Source organism: Haemorhous mexicanus, chromosome 17, assembly GCF_027477595.1.
Source record: "Haemorhous mexicanus isolate bHaeMex1 chromosome 17, bHaeMex1.pri, whole genome shotgun sequence".
NCBI classification, from domain to species: Eukaryota; Metazoa; Chordata; class Aves; order Passeriformes; family Fringillidae; genus Haemorhous; species Haemorhous mexicanus.
Window position 1 is genome coordinate 12,179,369 of NC_082357.1, and position 24,075 is coordinate 12,203,443.

The following is a 24,075-nucleotide window of genomic DNA, read 5'->3' on the forward strand; positions in this document are numbered from 1 at the left end:
CCCCTCACGGCGGCCGCGGGCGGGGCGGCGGCGGCGCGGGAAGAGCGGGGACGGGCCGCGGCCGAGGGTGACACCGAGGCGGGCGGGAAAGCTGCGAGCGTGGGGCTGAGGTGCGCGGGGACGGGGATGGGAGTGCAGGGGGGTCAGGGATTGGGATAAGGGATCAACGATTTGGGGAAGGGGCGCTGGGAGTCAAGGATTCGGGGAGGGAGTTTAGGAGGAGCAAGGATTTAGGGAAGGCGGATCGGAGATGTGGGGAGGGGTTTCTGGGGGCTCAGGGATTCGGGGAAGGGGTGTTGATGGTGGTCGGAGAATCTTTGGGGACAGGGATTTGCGGAGGGGATCAAAGATTTGCGGAACGGGTGCTGGGAGTCAGGGGTGCCTGGGAGAGGGTGTTAAAGATGGTCCGGATTCGGGGGTGGTGGTGTTTGGGGAAAAAGGATTTGGGAAGAGGGTGCAGAGGTAGCAGGAGAGCGAGGGTCAGTGGGAGCGTTAGAGAGGTAGGCACTGGGAGAGGTGCTGGGGGACCGGGCTTTAGGGACCGGGCATTGGGGAGGGCTGCTGGGTGTTCGGGGCTCCGGCATCCCCCGGGTCTCCTCGGAAGGAGGCCAGGAAGCCTCGGCACAGCGTGTCCGCCTCGTCCCTCAGCCAGGAGCCATGCACACCTCCAGACTCTTCACCCTCGTCCTGGTGGTGCAGCCGTCCCGCGTCCTCCTGGGCATGAAGAAGCGCGGGTTCGGCGCCGGGCTGTGGAACGGCTTCGGCGGGAAGGTGCAGCCCGGGGAGAGCATCGAGGAGGCTGCCCGCAGGTGAGGGCCGGGCCGGCGCCACGGGGACAGGTATGGGGGCACAGGTGGAGGTGTTGGACCATCGGCAGTGGGCTGCAGGTGGAGGTACCACGGCTCTTCTGGTCAGGGACACCCTCGCGTTACCCACCAGTGCAGTCATGACCCACCTCTGAAAACCTGCTCCACAGGTGATGAGGCATCACCCACATGTACGGAGAAATAGGATTGTTTCTCTGCACAAGAGAAAAAATCATCACCTTCAACACCTGCATATCTTAAACTCATCCAGTCTGTGAGCAGCTGGAACTTCCTGTGTCCGCTCTTCCATCTCCTGGACTCTGCTCTAAACTGAGAATGAGTCTGAGTGGTGGATAGAGGTTCTTGCAATCTTCAGAGAGGTGCAGGGTTTAATTTTGGCTATGTAGCAGAATTACAGCTAATTTAATTTAAATAATTAGCCAAAGTGCTTATTATTTGATCGTATGGTGTGACATTTTTAAGTGCTAATGCTGAGTTGTGGAATTGAATTTCATCAGTAAAAAGGCAGAGTGTAATTTCTGAACCCTTTAGTACTGATTTCTTGTAGTTCTTTCATCTGTCTGGTCATTAAAATGAAGTAGCAAATCACAGCTGAATTGCTAAATTCCTCTAAAAATTAGGTACCTTGTTCTTTACATGAATGTTGCTGATACAAAGCCATGCTTTGCCATCTCCTCAGTTTCTGATAACATGCCCAAAGCTGCCGTTGCACACCTGCAGGAAGATCAGTGGTGGTGTGCTCAGCTGTTCCCAACAGCTTCTGCCCTCAACAGCCTCCTCAGCTGTGCCAGCACAAGCGCCTGGGCTCTGTGGGGAGCTGGGCCCAGGGACAGCAGGGTCTCTGTGCAGATGTGCTCCCAGCAGCACATGGCCTTAACATACCTGACACTTCATCGTGGCTTTTTGTGTAATTCATCCATCATCAACTCATCTCTGAGTGGAGGGAAGGACACGAGTTTTGTCACTTAACATTTGCTAGACTTACCTGCCACTGGCTGTGGGGTAAATCTAATGGTTTAATGTAGCATTTGATTTCCTTGGTGTGTTTACCTATGCTGGCCCCAAGTTTGACACCGAAACCTCTGTTCACACAAGATGTCAAGTGCTAAAATTTTCCTCAATCCAAATGCAATGTACCTCAGCACAGCCAGCCCTTGCTGTTGGGGACTGTCCCCATCCCTTCAGCTGCAGTTTACTCCAGAATGACACAACCAGTTCCTGCTGAGGTCAGCTGGGCAGGAGGCTGTCCCCAGAGCCAGGAGCAGCTGGACACACTGACCACCTTGCTGGCTGGAGCACCACTGGTGCAGTGCTGCCTCAGGACACAGCTTTGCTGCAGGAAGCACCACACACACCAAAACAACTTCCCTTGTACCACTTCCACTCTGCACTGGCAATTGAGATCTGAGGTTGTGGTTCCACATTGCTCTGTCTCAGTTGGGTTGGCAGAGACAGCAGGTGTGAAGTCTCAGCACAGGTAGTTAAATATTAAGCCAAAACAAGAACAAAAGTTCCCAGTACCAGCAAGCTTTCCATCTTCTGCTGTGTACAGCACATTCCCATGAGCACCTGGGCAGGTCCTCAGAGGCACATATTGTAAGGGGAGCATTTAGTGAATGAGTTATTTCTAGTTTGCCACCTGAAATGTTTCCACTTGCTACAGACAGAGCCAAGCAGCTGATGGATAAATTGCCTGGAGAACTGTAGCAGTGTTGTGCTTTGTTGTTCAATTATCAGTGCCTGTAAAAAGAGGTTTTTAGAATCATTGCTGGAAAACTGCCTCTATTTTAGACATAGATAGCTTCTCAGAAGATAAACTAAAATTAGCCAAGACATCAATTTGAAGTATAATTTTTAAAGATGGGATCCATGAAACCAATGCCAAAGAAAGCTGGAGCCTTAAAATCATTTCCATTACATTTTAAAATTGTTGTTCCTGCCAAACAGGCAACTACATTAATTATTAACTATAACTAAAGATACACAGTTTCAGAGTATTCCTTATTTTTGTACATTAGAAAAACCATGACTAACTTCAAGCCATGCTGCTTCTGTTAGAGGGAGGTAAAATAAAAAAAGCTCTGAGCACAGAGCATAAAGAGAGGAAATAATTGAATGTGCTTCAAGTAGCTATGCATGGTGGTGCGTGGAAAAGAGCTGGCACAATTCTCCAAGTGCTCTTAAAAGTCTTGCCTTCTGGCCTCTCGTTATGCTCAATGTGCTTCCAAGGAGCAGAAAGGCAAAGCTTGCACAAGTGCTTTGTGTTTTTACTCCTGCATTTGAATGGGAACCGGAATTCTCAACCTTCTGTGTGCAAATGGTGTGATGGAGTGTGTAATTTAACTAAGCTTCGGTTTGCTTTAGAAGTAGCTGATTGTGTGGCAGGTATAGATGTTCTTTCTGGTGTTCATGACCTGCTTCTCCACAATTCTAAAAGGTTCAGCTTGAAGTTGGCAAAGCCTTTTACCTGTCTAAATGAAGTGTATCTTGGAGTTCTGAAGCCACACCCAGCTATAGTCAGATGACTTCACATACCCACTTCTCCCTTACCTCAGAGAAAAGCTGCATGTTGCAAGGACTAAATTTTACTAAATGATCCATTTTCCTGAATCTTCCCCTTCCAACATAGACTGTTTTCCTGCCAGGCTCAGGAGCCTGAAATAACACGTGATCCCACCTAAACTAGCTCTTCTGTGGTGTTGTAGCTTTGTGGCAGGTCAGAATCCTGCTCTGTTGTACTATAAGAGCTTTCAGCTTTGGTTCACTGGAAGGGTTTTAAATGTGTGAGTAAAGCTAATGACTGCATTTTTGTCCTCCCAATGCTCACTTTCATGTAAGAAGGCTTTTTCTTGTGCAGGGAGCTCCTGGAGGAGAGTGGACTGACTGTGGACACCTTGCAGAAGATGGGTCAGATCACATTTGAATTTGTAGGCAACTCTGAACTCATGGACGTTCACATTTTCCGGGCAGATCACTTTCATGGAGAGCCTACAGAAAGTGAGGGTAGGTGGCTGGTCTGGGGAAAGGAAGGAGGTGCTCTTCTGAGACACCATTGCCCTTAGGAAATGGAGAAGTATTCACACTAAAATGCCTCCCAGAAGGAAGGCAGCTGGGCTGTAGAGGGAAGCTGCTTGTTGACCAATGTTCACAGTGTAGGCAGCAAAAATCCATGAACAAGTCCCATGCAGAGTTCTTTTGTTTTCTGCCACCAGAAATGCGGCCCCAGTGGTTTCAGCTGGACCAGGTGCCCTTCCATTGCATGTGGCCAGATGACAGCTATTGGTTTCCCCTGGTGCTTCAGAGAAAGTTGTTTCGTGGCTATTTTAAGTTCCAAGGACAAGACACCATCCTGGAGCACAGCCTGAAAGAAGTGGAGGAAGTTTAAGAAAGCAGAAGCATTCAGCCCACATGCTACTGCCCACATTGGGCTACAGCATCCTGTGTGACTTATGAGGGTCTCCTTGCTCATCTCTCCAGAAAACAAGACTTATTTTCCAGGTCACTGCAAAGTAAGGAAAGTAAGGGGGTTTCTTAGAGCAGAAATAAAAGTAACAAGATTTTCCATGCTGTGAAGTCCCTGGTTGTGGTAGGCTTTGGTGGTTATGTGATCACAGCTATTAAAAACTTAAGTATTAACCATTTTTAGTGGCTTAAGCTTTTCCCTTATGGGTAGATTTTTTTTATTATTATTATTATTAAAAATACTTTTTCAGTAAAAGCATGTGTTGTTTTGTTATAATGATGCTGTGAAAGCCTTTTGAAAAGTTCAAACTAGAGATTCCTTCAGGATCCTCCAGCTGAAGGCAATGTGAGGTTATGGGAGTTAAGAAAGCACAAGACAGAGGTAGATGTACAGACCTGTCTCAGCCCAGCTTTCACCATTGCAGCTCCTGCTGTGAAGTCAAACTGTTTGAGCATTTCAGGTAAAAATATGCTGAATCAATTCACCTCGCAGCAAGTTCCTGTTGCAAAGTGCCATCCCCTAAGGCTGCAAACTTTGTCCCAGAGCAGGAGCAGGTGACTGCTCAGCACTGATGTCAGCCCAACCCAGCATGGTGGGCACCAAATGTTTAATCCAATTATTCCAGAAATAACACATCACATAAGTAACTTCATACATAAGTTGGTTGGTTTTTTTCCTTTTTTCAAACACTTTTACAGACATATAACACTTACAGATAGAATCTTGGAATGTCATGTAGGATCTGTAAACATTTCCAGTCTACCAGCTATAGTAATAGTTCTTTAATTCCTGCATTTGAATAAAGTGCTTCATACATAAGGCTATTTGAGCAAAGCAAAGATACAGGATATTCCAGGCAGGCAAAATTCACACCCTCTGAACTATGTTTGTTTCTTGTCTCCTTCCAGCAGTACTGAAAAATTTATACCACTTAAAACCATCCTTCTTCATCTGCTCAGCAAGTCACAGCTCCGACTTAGGAGGATGAATTAACACCTTAAAACCTTAGTTTTCCATTTGTGCTGCACACTTACTAACAGAGGTTTTGATAGCCACCTCTGCTTCTGACCTGGCAGTGAGGGTTCCTGGCTGCTCTAACAGAGAGAATGGCTTGGGGCAAATAGAATAAGCACGAAAGGACAAGCAGCTTTTACAGAGTGTAGGACCTTACTGCATGGTAGGAAAGGACATGACTGGCAGCCAATACCTGTTAAATACCTTGGTTTATTTCCTGATGGAAAGTGTAAATTGCTGGGTGAGAGACAGCACGTGACAATCACACAGAATTACTTTCTGTTCCTTCAGGAGTTTGGGTAGGAAAAGAACAAGCATGGCTCAAGCTTGCACTTCTGTTATCCCATCTGCAGTCAGGTGAGTCCTTTCAGGAAGGTGCTTTCCCCAACCCTGGTTTTTAGCTCATGTCAAAGAGCTGGGATGTTACTGCTCTTTTAAGTAAGTTCTGTCCCCAGCTGGTGATCATTTGTTTTTAGTGAACAGCACAAACTGTAGAGTGTAAATTAGCCTGTTACAATTCCAGGAACTACACCCTTGCATGTTTAAGGAGAGTTAAAAGCACTGGAATGTAGCAAGGCACCGTTGAACATGTTACAACTGAGGAGGAAAAACTTGTCAGGAAGATGGAAGGAGAGGGAAAGAAGGATCCAAGATTTAAGGTAGTGTAAATAGAGTTTTGAGCCTTTCAACAGGATACTGACAAAAAGCCTGTACATTCCCACTTCACAGCTGGAAGTGGAGAAGCCCTCAGGAGTGACAAAACTTCGAGCCCTTTTCAGAGAACAATTTTCAGGCAGCCTTTCAAGGTCTCAGGTGTTTACTACCCTGGTACCTCCAGGACTGCTCTGACAGACACTGCAGGCTTTTCTACCATCACTCCTTTGAACACATCAAAGTTCCCTGACCTCAAGCACACACAGAAGAGCTTCCATTCACAAAAGCACATTAACACTTTGGCACTGCATCTTACAGAAACATCAGATCTCAGATAGGCAGGCAGCACACACTCCTCAGTCTGGCTTGGTTAGTGTTTACTGCAGAAGGCAAGAGCATGGAGGTAACTACAACTGTATTTCCCACATTGGCCAGGACAGACAGACAGCTTGATGGATCCTTGGAGTCCCTGCTGCTTCCCTCTGGAGGAAGAAAGCTGTGCTTGATGCTGCCCTCCAAGTCTGACAGATCCATAAACTGAACATAACAAAGACAGTAAGGAAATCCCTCACACATTGAGGTAAACAAACAGTGCTATTTGCACACTGACCAGTCTCCCAGAAGAAAGGTTTGCAAACTAAGGGTTGTATGAAATAAGTGTCTGCATGTGTTTAGCAATGAGACAGAAGCTTGACAGTCCAGTATGAAATAAACTCTGAAAGTGCCAGCAGCTGGATCAGCTTTGAGAATACTGGGCCTCAGCTCTCAAATACCTGGTGAACAGAGTTAAACCAAAACAAGAAAAGCCCACCTCCAAAGCTCTCCTCAAAGACACAAGGGCTGAAAGTGGAGGAATGGGCTGTTTCTCAAAACAAGGTAATTTCAGTTTCTTTATAGGTCCTATGGTGTGTCTATCATTGTTACAGTCTCTGCACTAGGACTGTACAATTTGTGCTTTAAGGCAAACAGGAAAGAGGAGTTAGTCTAAAGCCCTAATGTCATTTTGATGTTTGCTTTTTGGGGGGTTGTTTTTTGATTTTAAATCAAGTTCAAAATTGTAATGTTTTTCTAAAAGTGAGAAGTGCAAAGTTCCATCAGGCTAGTCCCTTGCAAGCACTCTTACAGAACACTGCCCAGTCAAACAAGTAACTTACGAGACCCATCACAGATTATCAGATCTTGCCCCAAAACATACAATGTTTTCTCAATTTCACTGTTCACCACATCAGGCAAATAAGTGAGGGAGGATGGGTGCTGAGACTAAGCCAGCCATAACCAGCCAGCACCTTCTGATAATGTGAAGAGCATGGAAAAGTCTGGTAACACACTTTCCACTCTTGAACCACAAGCCATTTTTCTAATCAAGACATGGTCAAGCAGAAAAACCTGTTGTACCATGCCTGAGATGATATCTTCTCTGTAACTGGACTGTAGAAACATTTCCCTCCCCTGACAGTTTGCTCCAGCTTGTGAGCAGAATTTCTTCTGCATCACTTAGGAAATCTCCAGGAGAGAATCAAATCTGTCACAGCCATTTGCAGTTCATCTGTCTCACTGGACAAGCCCCATGTGCAGGAGGAAAGTGAGTTAATATTTGAATTGTTGGAAAAAGCTCTTTAATGCAATCTGTGCAAGGTTGGCTACACACTGCTTAAGGCCCAGCACTCAAGGAATTCACCCATAGCAGTGTATTTACTCCATTTTGAGGAGTGTGAGTAATGGTTATTCAGTCTCCTGAAACTGGGCAAATAACTTATCTTGCTCCTAGCTGAAGAAACTAATCCAGAATTTCCACATGGGCTAGGAAGAGTCTCATGTTGCACTGAAATTTCTAAATTAAAAAAAAAAAAATCAAATCAAGAAAGCTTTTGTGATTGGAGGATTTAAATATACTTCCTGATAATGGGGAAGTTCCCCAGGGGGAAAATACTGTAATGGTTCCGATTAACAGCAAGCACTCATCCTTGTTAATGTGCTTCCTTTTTTACCCATTCGAGGAAAATGCTAAGAAGCCAAGTCACAAATTCCCCTTTGGAAGCTATTTTGGCCCTAGAGAAGTCAGGTTCAGGAGTCCTGTTCACACAGGAGTTTTGCTGCAGACGTTTGCAGTTTGATTATCAGTTTCTCTGGAGGATGTGCACCATTTCCCCTGAGGTAACACAACATTAACTCACTCTGAGGCAAAGCCACTGGAGATGCAAAGTGGGGAATGTTTAGTCCCTTTATCACAACCACAAACCATTCTGAAAACCCCATTACCAAGGGCTGTGGTGTTTTTAGAGATGAGAACTTTTACTTAATCATCTACTCTCCTTCACAAACAAACATACTGCAATGCTACCCACAGCCAGGAAGAATGACAGTAACATCCTGATAATACTGAATTTTTGCTAATGAACTTTATCAGCACTGTGTTCCAGCCTGCTGGTGCAGCAGGATACTTCTGATATTACACCAAAGAAAACACCAGCCTTTAGGTCAGCAGCTCTCCAACAGATCTGAGCAGCTACTCACCAGATGGAGGTCAGAACCTCCAGAAGAAATAAACAAGCTACCTTGTAGCTGTTCCACTCCTGTAGTACAAGTGGTTTACAATTAAGGAATGTTTTAGTCAATTATTTTCTTACTTATGCCAGGCAAACTCCTCTGAGTTCCTGAACCCAGCTGTCTTTGGCCCCAAACTGAAAAATATGAGCAAGTCCCCAGAATGCCCTTCAACCTTGAAGGGAAACACACTGACAATACAGTCCATCCAGCACCATCAGGAAAATCCCTGTCACAGAGCAGCACTGACCCCTGCCCAGCTGGGTTACAAAATCCAACCATTTCATTCATTTTGTGCTAAGGTCTGGCAGTAAGAAATCAAATCCAGACACCTACAGCGGGATGGGGGATGGCTTTCAGCTTTCCTTATGCACACACGTCCCTAACACAGGCCCTCCAAGGCATAAAAAGCAATTTATCTCCACTACAAGCATGTGCTTCAGCTATCCTGTTCATCTCAGCACTTCAGAGACGTGCAGAGATGTGTCAGCACAGCTGCAGATAAACACGATTGGAGGGCTGTTAGTACAAGATGCAGAGGCCTCAGCAACAACAAACACTGCAGCACTTGCTGTGCCAGGCCCTGTCCCCACCCCATGAGGAGTGTCTGCAGGATAATGAACATCAGCTCTGCCCCAGGGCATTGCAAAATTACAAAATTGTCTCTATATCCATATGTTCTGCCCCACATCCAGTCTGTCTAAATCAGAGAGCAGCTCAAAGCAGCAATATTAAAAAAAAAATAAAAATAGCTGTTTGGAGGATTCATTGGAGGTAGAGGTCCCACCCCTTCGTTGATTGCCCTTCTTGCTCCGTGTGGGATGCTTGGAACATTAATTGGAAAAGAAGTTTCCCTCTGGAGGTGACAGTGGTGGAGTTGGCATACTGCTGGATCCCACAAAAAGGCAGCTCAACTTCGGCTTCAATTCATTCCAGACTTTACTCATCTGTGAGTGGAGAAGGAGAGAAAGCAGACATGAGCACACAGCAGGTAACAATCTCACCACACAGAATTTTAGCAGCAGTCTTGGACATACAGAAGCACAACACAAATTTGCTGAAGTATTTTCAGGAAGTTCAGTGGACCCAGAATGTTCCTGTCAGACCAGTGCAGCTCCATGAACATTTTTCTGAGCCTGTATGGAAGGGAGATTTCCCTTCATCAAATTCCTTCACTGAAAGGATTGAAGGGAACTGAAGGAGAAAAGACTTTTCTAATATAACCAAAGCAAGAAAGTCTGTATATGGGAAATATTAAAGGGTTTAACAAAAAGGAGTTTCTAAGTTTTAGAGCAAAACCTGGAAAGTTTTCTTGTCATACAATATGTTGTGTAGCTCAACAAAAAACCAGATTAATCTAGCAAACATACATTACAGAGTAGGGATTGAATGGTTGGGTCTTTTTCAACTACTCACAGGGTAGGGCTAGCTACAGATGAGAGAAGAAAAGAAGAAAAAAAACTTGCTGCAAGAAGAAACCATCTTTTAGAGGGGTTAGAGGCCAACCCTGATCCTCACCCCAAACTGGAAAAACCTCAGGTAACTTCCTAAGCTATGAGAGAGTCCAACTGCACAAATGATTAGAGGATGAAGGCCAATGGGTGAAAACAAATCCATTCAAGTTCTCCTTCATATTTTGAGAAAAAGGACACAGTCTAGAACTCACCTCTTTGTGACCCTGAATCTGGGAGTTGACAAAGGCCCCCAAAATGTGAGATGTGAGAGGCAGGTAGATGTGGATGAGCTGTGTCTCCTGATGCAGGCAGTACAGGGAGAAATAATTCCGCAGCTCCATGGTTATGATGGCGTTTTCTTGCTGAAAGAAGAGGAACTCAGTGATCAGGAAGAGGGTGGGAGAAAGGAGAAACAGGAGAAAATAGCATTCCTCCCTATACCAGCCATTCAAACACATATCAAAACCCTAAAAAGGCAGTTCCTGGACCCATTTGATATGACAGGAATTGCCCTTTCCATCATTCAGACTGCTGCTTCCCACGGCTCCTGCAAATGAGGTGCTGCCTGAGAGCCAGTAACAAGTGTTGAGAAAAACCAACACATTTTCCACATGGCACAGTGGGTAGCACAGATTTCCCAAAGTACAGGCTACCCTTTCAGTCCAAAAGCTGTCTGCAAATGTGACTGAGTTCCAGAGCAGCACCATTAGAGCCCAGTCCCACCCTTGCTCTGCCTGCCCTACCTCCACTATCCGAGACTCCAGTTGCTCCACCGATTCTGGCTCTTTGTTCTGCACAGTGGCACTCATCATCTGCTTCTTCATCATGCTGTACTTGTGCAAGGCTCGCTGGTGCTTGTGCAATACCCCCTTCTCGTGCCTTTCACACAGGTCCTTTATGGGAAGGGAAAACAGCAGTGGAGCCAAGAGTCAGCAAACACAGACAAGTACATCAGGAACACACACGTGTGGTCATACTTTGGGTCATTTCTACGTTGCAGATTTTCGCTCCTTTGTTTTCAAGAGGGTCAAAAATTGCCAGTAGCTAAGAATTTAAGAAACAAAACTGCTTGAACCCAGACCCAGAGCTTAAGAGGCAACCTGGAGCATCACTTCTGCCAAGATTTTGGATCTTATCAGGCCTCTTATCTTTTCTGACCTTCTCAGTATTAAGTGCTGGCAATTAATTCAAGTGCTGGCTCAAGTCCTTCAAATTCAGTCCTGGCCAGGGAATGTCAGGAGAGGCTGCCACATCCAGAAGATTACTATTAAAATGTCCTTTCATTCATAACTGAACTCATGTCTCCATGAGCAAATCAGTAGCAGTCTAGTTCACTGCTTTGACTCAAAAGCAGCCAAATCTAAAACCAAAAAGTTAGCTGATCCATACAGTTTAACCAGTCATGTTTTTAAATTCCTTGCAGAGTTTGCTCTTTAGCAAGTTCTCATCATCAGATGAGCTATCACGAAGGCTACAGAGCTCCTTGTGGCCAACAGCCACTCCCCTCCCTCTGCCAGATGCCCAGTTTGCCTCTGAACTGGCCTCACAGACAGTTTTCCATCCAGTTGGCGTTACACCCTCTAAAGAGCACAAACTTGCTCTAAACAACTTTCTTGTTGGCAGAACAGCAGAGCTCACTTTATAGGACTGGAGCAAATCCAGGAAAAGGTTCAACTTCTCCACCACATCATTCTCTTCCTGTTTACCCTAGAAAACAAGGAAAAAGTACATTTTACGTAAGCCTGGCATCACAGCCCTTCACCCCCCCCCACCACGCAGGCTCTCACTGCTCTCTCCAGGGCACATCAGCGCTTACACAACTGCATCAAAAATCTCTCCAATGGCCCTGGAGTGTTTAGTCTTCAGTGTGCACAACAAAGACCTGACTGAGGCAGGAACAGCTTTTCCAACTGACTGATCATTAGAACAAGAGGAGTTGGTTTCACAGGCCTGCGTGTCAGTCCTTTCAGCACACTCTGCCTGGAATTCCTTGCTCTTGCAGATTCCTCCAATCTTTCATCTTCCCTTCCTACAAGATAACTAATCCATTAAAACTCTGAATGCTTGCATGTTCCCCATAATAGCTCATGCATCAGAAGGCAGAGATGAGACACCAAGACAAATTTCACTGCCAACTTTTTTATTTTATAGAATACTCTTTTCTTCCTGTATCAATAGAGCTCTCTGGAGCATAAACTTCAGAGAAAGAGACCTGGCCTGACTGATCTACAAAAGCATACTGACTGTTTTAACACAATGAGATGAAGAGCACTGAAGACAAAACTATTACTTTTACTTCCCAGACTGTTGTGTTCTCACATCATTCTGACAGCCATTACCACACTGTACACTTAGACTGGAATGTGATGCTTCTGTCTGAATGATTCTCATGTAATGCTTAAATACATGAAGGTGAAAATTTGATTCAGAACTAAGTTATTCTGGGTTCTCTGCAGCAGATTAATAAAATGGAACACGGCACTTTTGGACAGCTCACCCTAATAGTGACCTCAATGTGTGCAGTAACCATTTAAAATTAAGAGAGAAAGCAGGTTTTTTCTTCCTTTCCCTTGCCTGTTACATTTTTTCCCATTTAGACACAGTCCAGGTATCTCACACAAGCTTGAACAAGCAGGCTGTTAGTTGAGGATGTGAGTTTGGACTGCAATCTCCCTTTTAACTCTTCAAAGGTTTATGTCCACAGAGTTCATGATTCAAGATAAAATTTAGGGCAGCAGTGTACTTCATTCATGTTACAAAAAGGAAAAAAAAAAGGACAAAAGTAAAGGACTCACCTGCTGCACAGCCTTATCTGCCAGAAGTGCAAATTCAACAGACAGACCCTTCAAGGCTTGTTTCAGAGTCCCCCATGTGTTGTTATTCAAAGCAGCCCAGGAAGGAAGTGGAGTAGTGTCTGAGCCCAAAGCACTGGAAGGAGGAAAGCAATGGTCACATCTAGGAGACAAATTCCACTGAGCAGATACAGAGAACTGCTTCAAATCTGTCTAAATAGCCCACAGTACTGAGCTACTACTGTCCTATCTCAAATGCAAAGTAAACTGGGTACATACTGGGGAGAGAGACAATAACACAAGTACCTGAATGTGAAGGTGTTTCTGTTTTCTTTCCTCACACTCCAAGGAATGCAGCTTTAGTGAAAAATGTGTATTTCCTTCTTTTATAGAAGGAAAATTGATTATGTCCTACAGCATGCACTGAACCACCCATTTTTACCAGACCATTTGCAGGTAAACTTTACAAGAGTTTTGAGTTCTAAACCAATAGTAGGAATCAGCAAATCCTGTTCCTCCAAACCTACCTGAGCTCCTTCCCAAATATGAGGAGGTCGGAGGCGTTATCGATGGCTCGGGACGCGATCCTCTCCGCACGGTCCCGGAGCTTGTAAAAGCTGTTATAAATATTTCTGATCAGCTCCCTGCTGGCAGCAAACTGGGCCTGAATGTCAGCTGGGAGGAAGTCCTGAAGGAGTACAGAGGGATTACTGGTGGATAAATCAGAGGCAACACCACAGTCTGCAGAGGGACAGGCTTCTCTCCTGTGCTCACTCTCTCCCACTGTGCTCTAACAACTCTGCAGGGATCACTTTGCCATTTAGGTGTCCAAGTCACATGTCACACAAACAGCCCTGATTTTCAGAGGCAGAAAGGGATTCAAATACCCAGCATGCAGAGAGTTGGCAAAATCTGCAATTCTCCTATGCAGTTAAAAGAAGGTTTGTGAGGTTTCAAACTCACAAGTTCTGGTCTGATCCTACTGGTAACTCCCAGCCCAGTAAAGTCAAGCATGAACTGAAAGTTCAGCTTTTTTTTGACCAGTTTATCACTGGTAAAAGCCTGAATAAAGCTCCAGTTGCAAAACCTTCTGCAAGCACTGCAGGAACCTGAACAACAACTTGCTTTGAAATTGCTCAATGAACACAGTGGATGTGTACTTAAAACTTGTCATAGCACTAATCACTGGGATAAACAGATATATGGAGAATTTATAACTAGCTTTTCCATAACAGTCCAAATTGCTCTCCCACAGGGAGAGAACAAGACAGAATGAGGGCATGAGCACAGGGGAAAGACATCAATCTAGACATTACCTTTTAAATTGTGCAATTTGTGCATTTGTTTGTTATGCAAGTACAAGTAATTACAGAGAAACATGTTCTGAGCAGGATTCATTGTTTAATCTATATCATATTCATGAGCCAGAATTTAGCTAGAAATATCAAGCCCTTAAGAGTTAAAAGTTTATTTGAACTTTTCAATAAAATTACAAGTCCTCTAAACTCTAGAAACAAATGTCTCCTACTTAAGGTGTCCATCACTGCACAAATGCCATAACTGAAGCACCAGGAGAAGAAAGCCATTTAAACCAGAATAATATATTGCAAGAAATTCATATACGTACCTTGGCCTGGGTAGCTAATCTGCAAGTCACAAATTCATCTCCTACTCCCTGGACTAATTCCCTTAGCTTATTCTGTACATCCTGGAGAAAATATAGAAAAAAATGAGCATGAAAACACACAGGCAGTTCATGCAGGCCTCAGATATATTGCAGCAGCAAGGCACAACTCAGCAGATACAGCTTTACCCGGGTTAGATTTAATTTAAAGAAAAGCATAATCTCTGCTCCCCTAAGAACAGTTATAATTTTCAAAATACTACACTGCTGGCACTGAGTGAAATTACCTTCCACTTTCCACTGTGGAAACACCTACTGAGAGAAAATTCTCCTCCTCCCAGGGAGCAAACCCATGTAGGTTAACAGCAATCCTGAACGCTGTAACAGCCAGGCAGTTCCAGCAAGACTTGCAAGCTCAGGACTATTGCTAGCAAACACTCACTGAGCCACTGAAGGACAGGAAGAGTTTCAAGAGCACATCTTCTGAGAAGGGGGGGTGGCGAGCCACCAGGTTTATAAATCGCTTCAGCGCTCTCCTCCTCGATTCTATGAACTCACGATCAGCTGCAGGAAGAAACATGAGATTTCAGTTAATGTCCCTCACATGACATCTCAGAAAGAAAAAAGAAAGTACTGCAGCAAAAGCCAAGAATGGATCCCTACAGTCTGTCAGCTCCCAAAACCAGACCTTTCAGAACGACCACCTGAACAAATATTCTCCAAGTTGTCTGAGGCAAGCCGAAGCCAAGACTTTCAATCTCTAAACTCTTCTTTTCAACAGTATCACACTTGCAGCATGAAGCAAGCCCCCTGCAGCCCAAAATGCAGATGCAGGTTTACCTCCCAGCACCCTCTTTGGGGGCAGTGCAGGCACCATGCGGTACGGGAACTTCTGCAGCAGCATCTCGTGGAACACCACAAAGTCGTTGTATCGTCTGTACACCGAGCACTTGAATCGCTGCAATTAACCAGGGGGGATAAATCAATGCACAGCTTACACAGCAGCACCTCCACGAATTTTTTTTTTTTTTTTTTGCATTGTAAATACAATTTCTTCACTAGCTCAAATCAGTTTGAAATATCCAGCTACCTACGCCAGTTTGTTACAAACCCGTTCTGTTTCTGTTGTCATACTCCTGCTCTGGTACAGAACTCAGGTTTTCAAGCAAGTGAACTTGCAGACCATCCTTCACAGCTCAGTTAGATGGTCCAGGCTGCAGAGGCCCAAGTCAGGAAGGCCCAGTGCTGCTGCATTAAAAATCAGCCCACACAAATGGTCTACTTCAAACCAGCATCACCCAGCACATCTAAATCACTCAGCACTTTGACCAGTAGAAACTGCACAGACATTTTTAGGAGGATACATTCTCAGCAAGCCCAAAGCTTGTTCACATTACCTTGCTGGAAACCTCATATTCCACATGTTTCAGAAAAAGGCCCTTCTTCTCAGGTATAAGCTCCACCTGCACACTATCCTTGCTCAACAGCTCTTGTAGGGTGTGGGAAAGCAGCAGTGGATTTCCCTGGGGCGTCTGCATTAGAAACTGTTCCGCTTCCCTTGGTTCATTTACTGGAGGCTTTGCCAAATCTAGAAGACAAAAAGGGAAAAAAACAGTAGACCTGATAAGATATAGTAAAAGAAGTAGCCTTAAAATATTCTGTTCCTTTGCTTGGTGCTGCCAGAGTGGTGCAACACCACCAGAAGCCCAGTCAGGCCACTCCCCTGGGAGGTTATGCTGCTTCTCACACGTTCACATCACTGGTACCTCCCTGCTCACAACACCCAGGAGCACCACCAATTATATCGAGTCAGAGAGACATCTCCACTAAGCAAAGAATCACAGGCCAAATTTGTTCTGTGAATCAGCTAAGAGGCCTGCATTTCCTGTCTGTCCAGCTCCCACCACAGCAGGATCTGCCAAAATGAACAAAACCCTTGCTCAGCACTTTTGGATCCTGCCTAGAACAACTCATGGAAGGAAAGAAAAATGTGTTGTTTTACCACGTTGCAGAAATTTAATCCATTAATTTTGTACATCATTACAAAGGAAGGAGACACTTCATTTGACATAATTTTATTAAACTCTATGACAGTGTGCTACAGAGAGTGTGAATTGCAATAATTTACTATGTCAACATACTTAAGTTCCAAAGCAGAAGGAAAAAGTTCCTAATAAGGGCTCCCAACCCAAAAATTCCTCAGTCACAGCAAGCTTAGGCAAAATCTTTCAAACTTACCTATTTTCTTCCATTGCTTGTAGCTAGAAAACAAACAGCTTTTGACAGCAAATTTCACCATAACTGGGCAGCTTTAGACAGTAACTGACTCTCAGATGCAGAAGTGAAAAAAGATGGGTCTTAAGAATGTGGCCCCAGAGGACAAATGACATCAAAGAAGGGGCAAAGCTGATGACTCAGAGTGTTCTCTTATCAAGTGCCTGACCGCAGCCTGTTATCTCATCCTGACTTCATAACTGCATCTGTTATGTGACTGTAAACTAAGATTACATTGTTTTTCAAAGCCATCCTTTCTTTTCTACCCATTCCACACACAGGAAATAGTGTGAAAAATGAGGGTACAACCCTGAGCTCTGTTCACCCCATACCTGAGTTCTGCTCTCCAGTCTGGAGCAGCTGGGCTGCTTCCTCTCTGTGAGAGGCATACTGTGAACAAGCTCTTTTATAAAGCAAGTCAAATCCACTAATGAAAGGTACCTAGAAAAGCCAGGTAGGATTCATTATCCCTTCCTTGCCATTGTGCAGAAGTTCTGCACTTCTATAATTGCAGAATATATCTGCAATTTTGAGAACACAGTAACACTACAGAAGCAAGAAGCATTTCTTTCAGCTTTGATACATAGTTCAAAAAGTTGTTAACTGGGTAACAGATTAACTAAAGGAAGATCAGTCATAGCCTTAACTTGAAAGCCCTGACCTCCTCCTGACAAGGATTTCCCACCTGCTCCTTCATGTGCCCTAGGCCCTGTTAAACAGAGAAAACAAGCAATCTTTAATTCTTCAGATTTATGACTTCATAACAGACACTTTGCTATTTGTTCCATAAAATGACTTAATGAAACCAACCAAATCCAGGACAAATGACCTTATCCCACAAGCCTCATCAGGCTTCAGATTACTCCTAATGTGACTCAGAGAAGCAAGTCTTAACACCTCAGCTTTAATAGACATATCAGCTGCTAACCCCACCTACGTAGCAGCTCCTAAAGATTTCCAGCTACCTGACAGAAATTTGCAGTAAAATAATTCAAGCTAATTCAGTGTTGACATGGGATATTGCTGGATGAAGTGATAACATCTGTAGAGCACCCTGGATTTCCAGAGCAGCAGTTCTCTGGGTGCCCACCCGGGTAATTCTTGGGTTTAACTGCTCAAGACACACCAGTGAAATGCAACACAGGACAGCAGATGTTGTTACACTTCCAGTGCACACACACACCTGCCTCCAGAGAATTCCAGAGCCTTCTGTGATGCTCAGCCACTCCCCCAAAGGGGGCTACTCAAAATGCACCCCAACTAATTCTCCAAGCAATGCCAATCTGTACTAACAGAACATCTCCTCCTGCCTATTGAGGCACTGTCTCTGCTTCCCATCTTTCTGCTGGACAACCAACAGCACAAACCAGTCCCTGAACTGGGCTCAGCATTGTCTGGTTAACTCCTGAAACCCCAAAGGCAAGAGACAGGTATGAGGAGAAAATATGTATGGGGTGAACCATGAAACCCTCAGTGTTTCTTCTTTAAGTCCCAGAACCAAACTGATGCTGAGGACTCTGAAGCTCCTTACAGGTCTGAACCCATTACCCAATAGACATCCACAGAGTGATGCCCCACCAGGCAAGACTCCACAGTCCTTTGTCAATTCAGCCATGTTGCCCTTTTCTTGGTAATTTCTCCCCAGTTTTTATCAAATTATTCTCTAAATTTGCTTTCTAAAAATCACCTACAGGACGTGCCTTCTCTTTATCAGCAGTTCACACTCTTGGCTCTCCCTGAAATATTCTGTAGCTTCTTTACATCTCAACCTTGTCTAAATGTGTGAAATCATACAAACCAGACAACCATGCAAACAAGTTTGAATAATTACTGTTTAATTAATAACCTCAGCATGTCTGGTATCAACAAGACAGAGTGAATCTACACAAACACAGGTCTGAGAACACAGTAAAATGACTTGGGAACAGCTGTTAACCTGCTTTAGGAAATGCCTATCATGGCATTAACACTAACCCTACAGAGCAATATATACTGGAGCTATTCTTCAGCCCATTTTTCATTCTACTTACTAAAGAGCCTATTTGGGAACAGCCTCAAGAGCCCTGGCCAGGAATGGTGGATAATAGTGGGAACTCATTGGTATGAGCTCCTGTGTTCAGCCAGTAAAAGGATTTACATGCATTGTAACAGAACACTTAACACTTCCCATCACGCACTCTCTGCTGCAGAACTGCTAATTCTGAAAACATTCCCTTTGGTTTCAGCAGATCATTATCTAGTAAAGTTTATATAGAGACAGCAGCAAGTGGATACAGAAATGAGGTATGGAATGGTCCCCTGGAACAGTGGGAAGCAGACAAAATAAAAATCAGCTTTTTCCTACAAGCTAGGCTTTTGCTACAGCAGATTCTCAATCTGTTGTCAATAAGGTAGCAGGAAGTGGCCTGATACAATTGAAAAGAAGTTGATATAAAGGTTAAAAATAATACATACAAACATATGCAAACAAGAAGACAACAAGATGACGAGAACTAAAAGCTTGAAGAAGCATTCAAAGCATGGCCTAGTTTTTGCTTGGTTGTAAAAGAAAACAGCTATGAAAATACTGCATAATACTGTTTTGTTTTTTTTTTTTTGCAACAAGTCACATAGCCTTTGGACTGAGGGGAGTTGAGAAACTTGGCCAGAAAAAAACTGCAATAGAATATTTCTCTACTTCATGCTTTAGTTAGTGCTCAACATTCATTACTCCAGTGATATAACTGGGCAGCAATCTGCCTTGTGTGGAGTTACCAGTTTCCTCCATCCAAATTTCTAAAATCACACATTAATGAAAACCAGAGCAAAATTCCAAGTACCTGGATAGCTGCACAGAGTTTTCACATATGAGTAAGCACATCCAGTAGAGCAATGCCAGGGCTGGAAGCACAGGTGGTAAATCACAACATTGATCTCCTTTCCCTGTTTAAGCTCTGTCAATCAAATGTGGAGGCCTTATCTCCATTTTACAGATGGCTGGTGCTACCAACTCCATATTACACCAGGCACTAATCAGATAAAATTATCAGACATGCTTAAGTAGGTGGTGCCACAGAATTATTAATTATGTTAGTAGCATTTTTACTAGAAGGAGAAAGGAGCCTGTAAGGAAGCAAAACCTTCAGGAAAAGCAGCTCAGATCTCTCCTCCATCATCACAGGCCACAGCTGTGCAGAGCAGAGGGGATCCAACCCACAGGGAATATGAAAACTGACTGGTTTAGTACACAGATACCTCAGATTTCTCCCTGGAAAAAGTGAGGGCTCCACTAGCAACTCCTGGGCCAGGAATACTAAAGCAGCAAAGTAAATTTCACTCATCAGCATTTCCCTTTCCTTTCTGTCTCATGAGAAGCCCCAGGAATTATGGAAATGCCTCTCCCCCTTATTGTCAAAAACATTCCTCCATAATTCCAGAATCCAGTGTCTGCATCAGCCTCCCTGGAAGCTGGTGCAGATTTCAACTACAAATTCAAACAGACTCCCATCCTAGTTCTCGTTTTTTAAAATATTACATAATTTGAAACCCCCTAAAAAAACCCAAACAAACAAAACTTTTTTCCTCTTAAAGGCTTCATGTATTTTTTGAGACAACTGCACACAACTTGTTTGGGTTGTTTTGAACCATGCAATTCTTATTTTTAAAAGAAAAAAGCAAAACAATCAGTCTAACAAAGCTAAGTGTTGCACAGCTGTGTGTTCAACATGGAAAGCAGGTCTGTATTTCTTACTGGGTACAAGAAAAGTCATCATATTTAGCTTCACTCTAATTAAGAGTCTCCTTCCTTCTCCTTCCCAACAATTCCCATGTAAATACAAGCTATCCAATGCCAAAACAAGATAAAATAGCACACACTATCATAAAATTAGATGCTGGAAGCAGGCTCAAACATTTTGTTTTTCTCCTTAAAAAAAACCAAAACATCACCACCACAGATGCCAAGTATGTACTCTGCACTAGTTAGTCAGGGTTTTCTGGGGTTTTTTCTTCGGTTAGGTTCTTCTATTTCCCCTTTTTTTTTTTTTTTTTTGGTGTTGCAGGTAGTCTGGTTTTGGTTTGGGAAGGGTTTTTTGGTGGTTTTTTCCAAGTAAGTTTAAGATAGTTATTCAGCACTTGGTGCTGCTAAAGATGGAACAGAGAAGTTATGCCTCAACTCAAAAACAGATGAGACTATTTAAGCTTTATTTAGTAATATTTAAAAAGCACCTGAATTTCTGCTGTCCCCTGCAGCTGTAGGCCTCTTGCTGCTTCTCAAACTACCACACCAGCAAAAAAAAAACCCAACACCAACTTGTCACACAGATTTACTGTGTGTAAAGAACTAACCTTAAGCCTCTTGCCCTGCTCTTTTAACTATGCTGTTAGATCATCAACTGATTCATCTGATTCCCCAGGTCTGGGATACAAGGGACACATTCCATTCACAAGTCAGCCATGAGCCACAGACCCAGCTGCAGCAAACACAATAAAGTGAGATGCAGCTACTTTGAAGAAATAACAGGATTAGCAGAGAAAAATCCAACGAGGAATGTGCCCTAAGATTACAGGGACAAAAAGTCAAATGCTCACTAGGGCTGGTTCCCAGCGCTCTGTGGATGACTGCTAAGCTATCATTTTTCAAAAGAGGTTGGAAGTGTAAAAATTCACACCCAAAAATGTAACCCAGCAAGCAATAACCCAAACAACTACTCTAGGAAACTTTCACAAGGACATTTTAGTCTGACTACAAAATTGGCAAGTTTCCACAACCAACCATCCTTATAGAGGTCAAGAATATCCCATGAAAATAAATAGTTTATCTTTGTTTTGCTCTCATTTTCCTTACATGTTTCTCACCCTCCTGATTATGCTTGATGTTAGCATTTAAGCATTAAAAATGGCATTGCCACTCAGGACCCTACAGCCTCCCAAAGGTCTTTTCACACATTTTATAGTTAGAACAAGCTCATTCTTATCCCAAATCCTGTTGAAAAGCAATCATTAAAGCTCTCCTCCTCCTGTATCAATTCCACATGTCTGGAACTGGTAAATTTTTCTCCCTCAACCTGCACCAAGCCATAAAACTTGAAAACTGTGGGGGAAATCATTGGTCATGTGCAAATTATACTGTCTGTAAGCTGCACAGCCCTCTCACGGGCTGAACACACAGTTAAAGGTTTACCATCAGAAGAAAAGGAGACACCTCTCTCCCTACACAGCCAACAGCTGGATTACCTCCCTGCAATCATTGCAAAGCAGACTCACATGGAAGTAAAAGCAAAAGGGAAAAAAAAAAAGTCAATAAAAGCCACTCTGCAGAATTGACTTCTACATGCTGGACATTATCCTTTTTTCTTTTCTCTTCGATTGTATCAAAGTACTTCTACTTTTAGTACTGCTAAATCAAAACCACAGCACTTGTATGTGCCCTCAAAGGGGGGCATCAGTGATACCTATCAGGACTCTCATTATTCTGGATATTCCAATCCTCCCAAAACATTCACTGACAAGCTGCTGGTCCCCAAAAACAATTACATATGGGTGTGAAACTTCAAAGATCTCTGAACCTGCATCATGATGCTGAAAATAAAAACCATTGCTGCATTCACAGCACTATTTTTCTTTAGCCAAAATCATTATATACTCTCTCTCAGTGTTCATCATAAACTCTTTGCCAAAGAAAACCAAGTTTTCTAAAGAAAGCTGAGGAGATCAGAAAGGTACAGAAGCACCATCACCAGAAGTTAATCAGTTCAAGAATACTCTACTTGGAGACAACTGTTTTATCTCTATAAGGCTCCTGAAGCAGATGGTAAATCCATAACAGACATACCTGAGCAAGCTCTCTCTTTGGTACAGTAGGACATTTTTTCCACAAAGGCTGCTGTTCAATATGTTACATCAGTCCTGGACAGAAATATTCCAAAATAATGTATTTATAAGCATTATCTGCATCGGGAGCATCACAGGCCTAACAAGAGCAAACTCAAAGTGGGTTCTAAATGCAGTCAACCAAACCATTTTTCCATACTTTAAGCTTACCTACTCGTTTTTCTTTCCAAACTGGGCAAAAAAAAATTGTATGCACAGAGCGGGTACAAAAGTTCAGCCACTTCAAAGAGAACTTCAGAGAACCCTCTAAAAGTTTCCTTCAGTTTAACTGCTAAAGGAGTCTAACATGTTATTCCCTCAATTCACCCAGGAGCTCCCTCCAGCTCTCATTTCGCAATAAGCGCTGGCAGTATTTGGCTACAAGTTTCTTCATCCCAGACTCAGCTGCACGCTCCTAAAACTCCAGCGCTAGGAGCCGGTGCTTTCTCCGCCGGCTGTACCGCTGGGGCGGCTCGGAGCGGGGGCATAGGGACCGCCCGTGCCGCTGCCCCGCTGCGGAAGGGTCCGCGCCGGCTCCGAGGTGCCCGGAGCCCCCGGGCGGGCGGGGAGCAGGCACGAAATGAACTCTGTGCAGCACGCAGGGAGCGCTCGGCCGCGTCACTCCCCACGGGAGAACTTCTGGACCGCTCCCCGTGCCCGCGTCCAGCCCCGCAGAAGGGCTGCGGGGAGCTGACCGCCCGCGGCCACCGGGGCGGCCACCGGGCAGGTAACCCCGGCGGCCGCCAGCGCCGCCGCTCCTTCCCCGTTCCTTGGCACGGGGAGGGACCCCATGGCCCCGAGGGCACCGCTGCGGCCCGGCCGTGGGCAGCCACCGGGCGGGCCGGGGCCAGCGCGGTCCCGCTGCCCCGGGGAGAAGAGGGGAAGGCGGCGGCGCTTCCCCACAGCTTTTTTGCTTCCCCGCAGGTTCTGGCGGGGAGCGCAGCCCCCGACCCAGCGCGGAGCCGCGTCCGCTCCCGGGCGGGCAGCGCGCGGCGGGCGCGGCTGCACCGAGGGGCGGCCCCGCCACCCGCATCCCCCCGTACCTGCGGCCGTGCCCGCGGGCGGCTCTCCGTCCATCGCGGCCGCGGTCATGTGAGGCCGGGGCGGCCGCCCTCCCCTTCCTCCGCAGCGCCCGCCTGTCAGCGCGGGCGGGGCGGGCGGGCAGAGCCGCCTCCCGCGGGGCCGGGGGCGAGGGGCGCGGGGGGCGCGGTGCCCGCGGCGCGGCGGCTCCGCCCGGGCCCGGCTGCGGCTCCGGCTCCCCGGGGACGTGTCAAATTGCAGCGCTGCGCCACCGCGGCCCCTCTCGGGCAGCGGCTCCGGGGCTGCCCGGAGCGTGCGGCGCGCTCGGACAGGCTCCGGCGGGGCAGCGAGCCGTCCCCGCCGCTGCCGGGATCGCTGCGAGCGCCTCTGAACCGCTTCGGGATTAGTAACGCATCTCTCAAGTATCTTACAGCGTGTAAGAAGTGATCGGCTCATGGGTTTAATACAGGATTATTCCGAAGTATAACTGCTTTATTTTTTGAAATCTGAAAAGGATGGTTGTTGTGAACTTCAGGGAGGGTTTCTTGTGCGCTGGGAA

The 24,075-nt window shown here is 45.1% G+C and overlaps 2 protein-coding genes across 5 annotated transcripts; one reads left to right on the forward strand and one right to left on the reverse strand.

Annotated features, from left to right (window-relative positions):
• The first annotated feature begins 3 nt into the window (after positions 1 to 3).
• On the forward strand, positions 4 to 4,545 carry NUDT1 (nudix hydrolase 1). Its single transcript, XM_059862115.1, has 4 exons — positions 4 to 110; positions 649 to 809; positions 3,685 to 3,830; positions 4,040 to 4,545. Exons 2-4 carry the CDS (start codon positions 658 to 660, stop codon positions 4,210 to 4,212), a joined length of 471 nt encoding a protein of 156 aa, XP_059718098.1. The 5' UTR covers positions 4 to 110; positions 649 to 657; the 3' UTR covers positions 4,213 to 4,545.
• SNX8 (sorting nexin 8) lies at positions 2,663 to 23,681 on the reverse strand. Of its 4 annotated transcripts, none has more exons than XM_059862111.1 (12): positions 23,540 to 23,678; positions 15,770 to 15,960; positions 15,213 to 15,330; positions 14,815 to 14,936; positions 14,376 to 14,456; positions 13,276 to 13,436; positions 12,752 to 12,884; positions 11,595 to 11,663; positions 10,700 to 10,849; positions 10,169 to 10,318; positions 9,290 to 9,449; positions 2,663 to 4,188 (listed from the first exon to the last, which is right to left on the reverse strand). In XM_059862111.1, exons 1-11 carry the CDS (start codon positions 23,586 to 23,588, stop codon positions 9,336 to 9,338), a joined length of 1,338 nt encoding a protein of 445 aa, XP_059718094.1. In that variant the 5' UTR covers positions 23,589 to 23,678; the 3' UTR covers positions 2,663 to 4,188; positions 9,290 to 9,335. The 4 variants fall into 4 exon arrangements, with proteins under 4 accessions (XP_059718094.1, XP_059718095.1, XP_059718096.1 ...); XM_059862112.1 differs by lacking the exon at positions 2,663 to 4,188 and adding an exon at positions 22,459 to 22,532 and having other exon boundaries at positions 4,935 to 9,449; positions 23,540 to 23,681; XM_059862113.1 differs by lacking the exons at positions 2,663 to 4,188; positions 23,540 to 23,678 and adding exons at positions 22,459 to 22,532; positions 22,668 to 22,948 and having other exon boundaries at positions 4,935 to 9,449.
• Between the last annotated feature and the right edge of the window lie 394 nt (positions 23,682 to 24,075).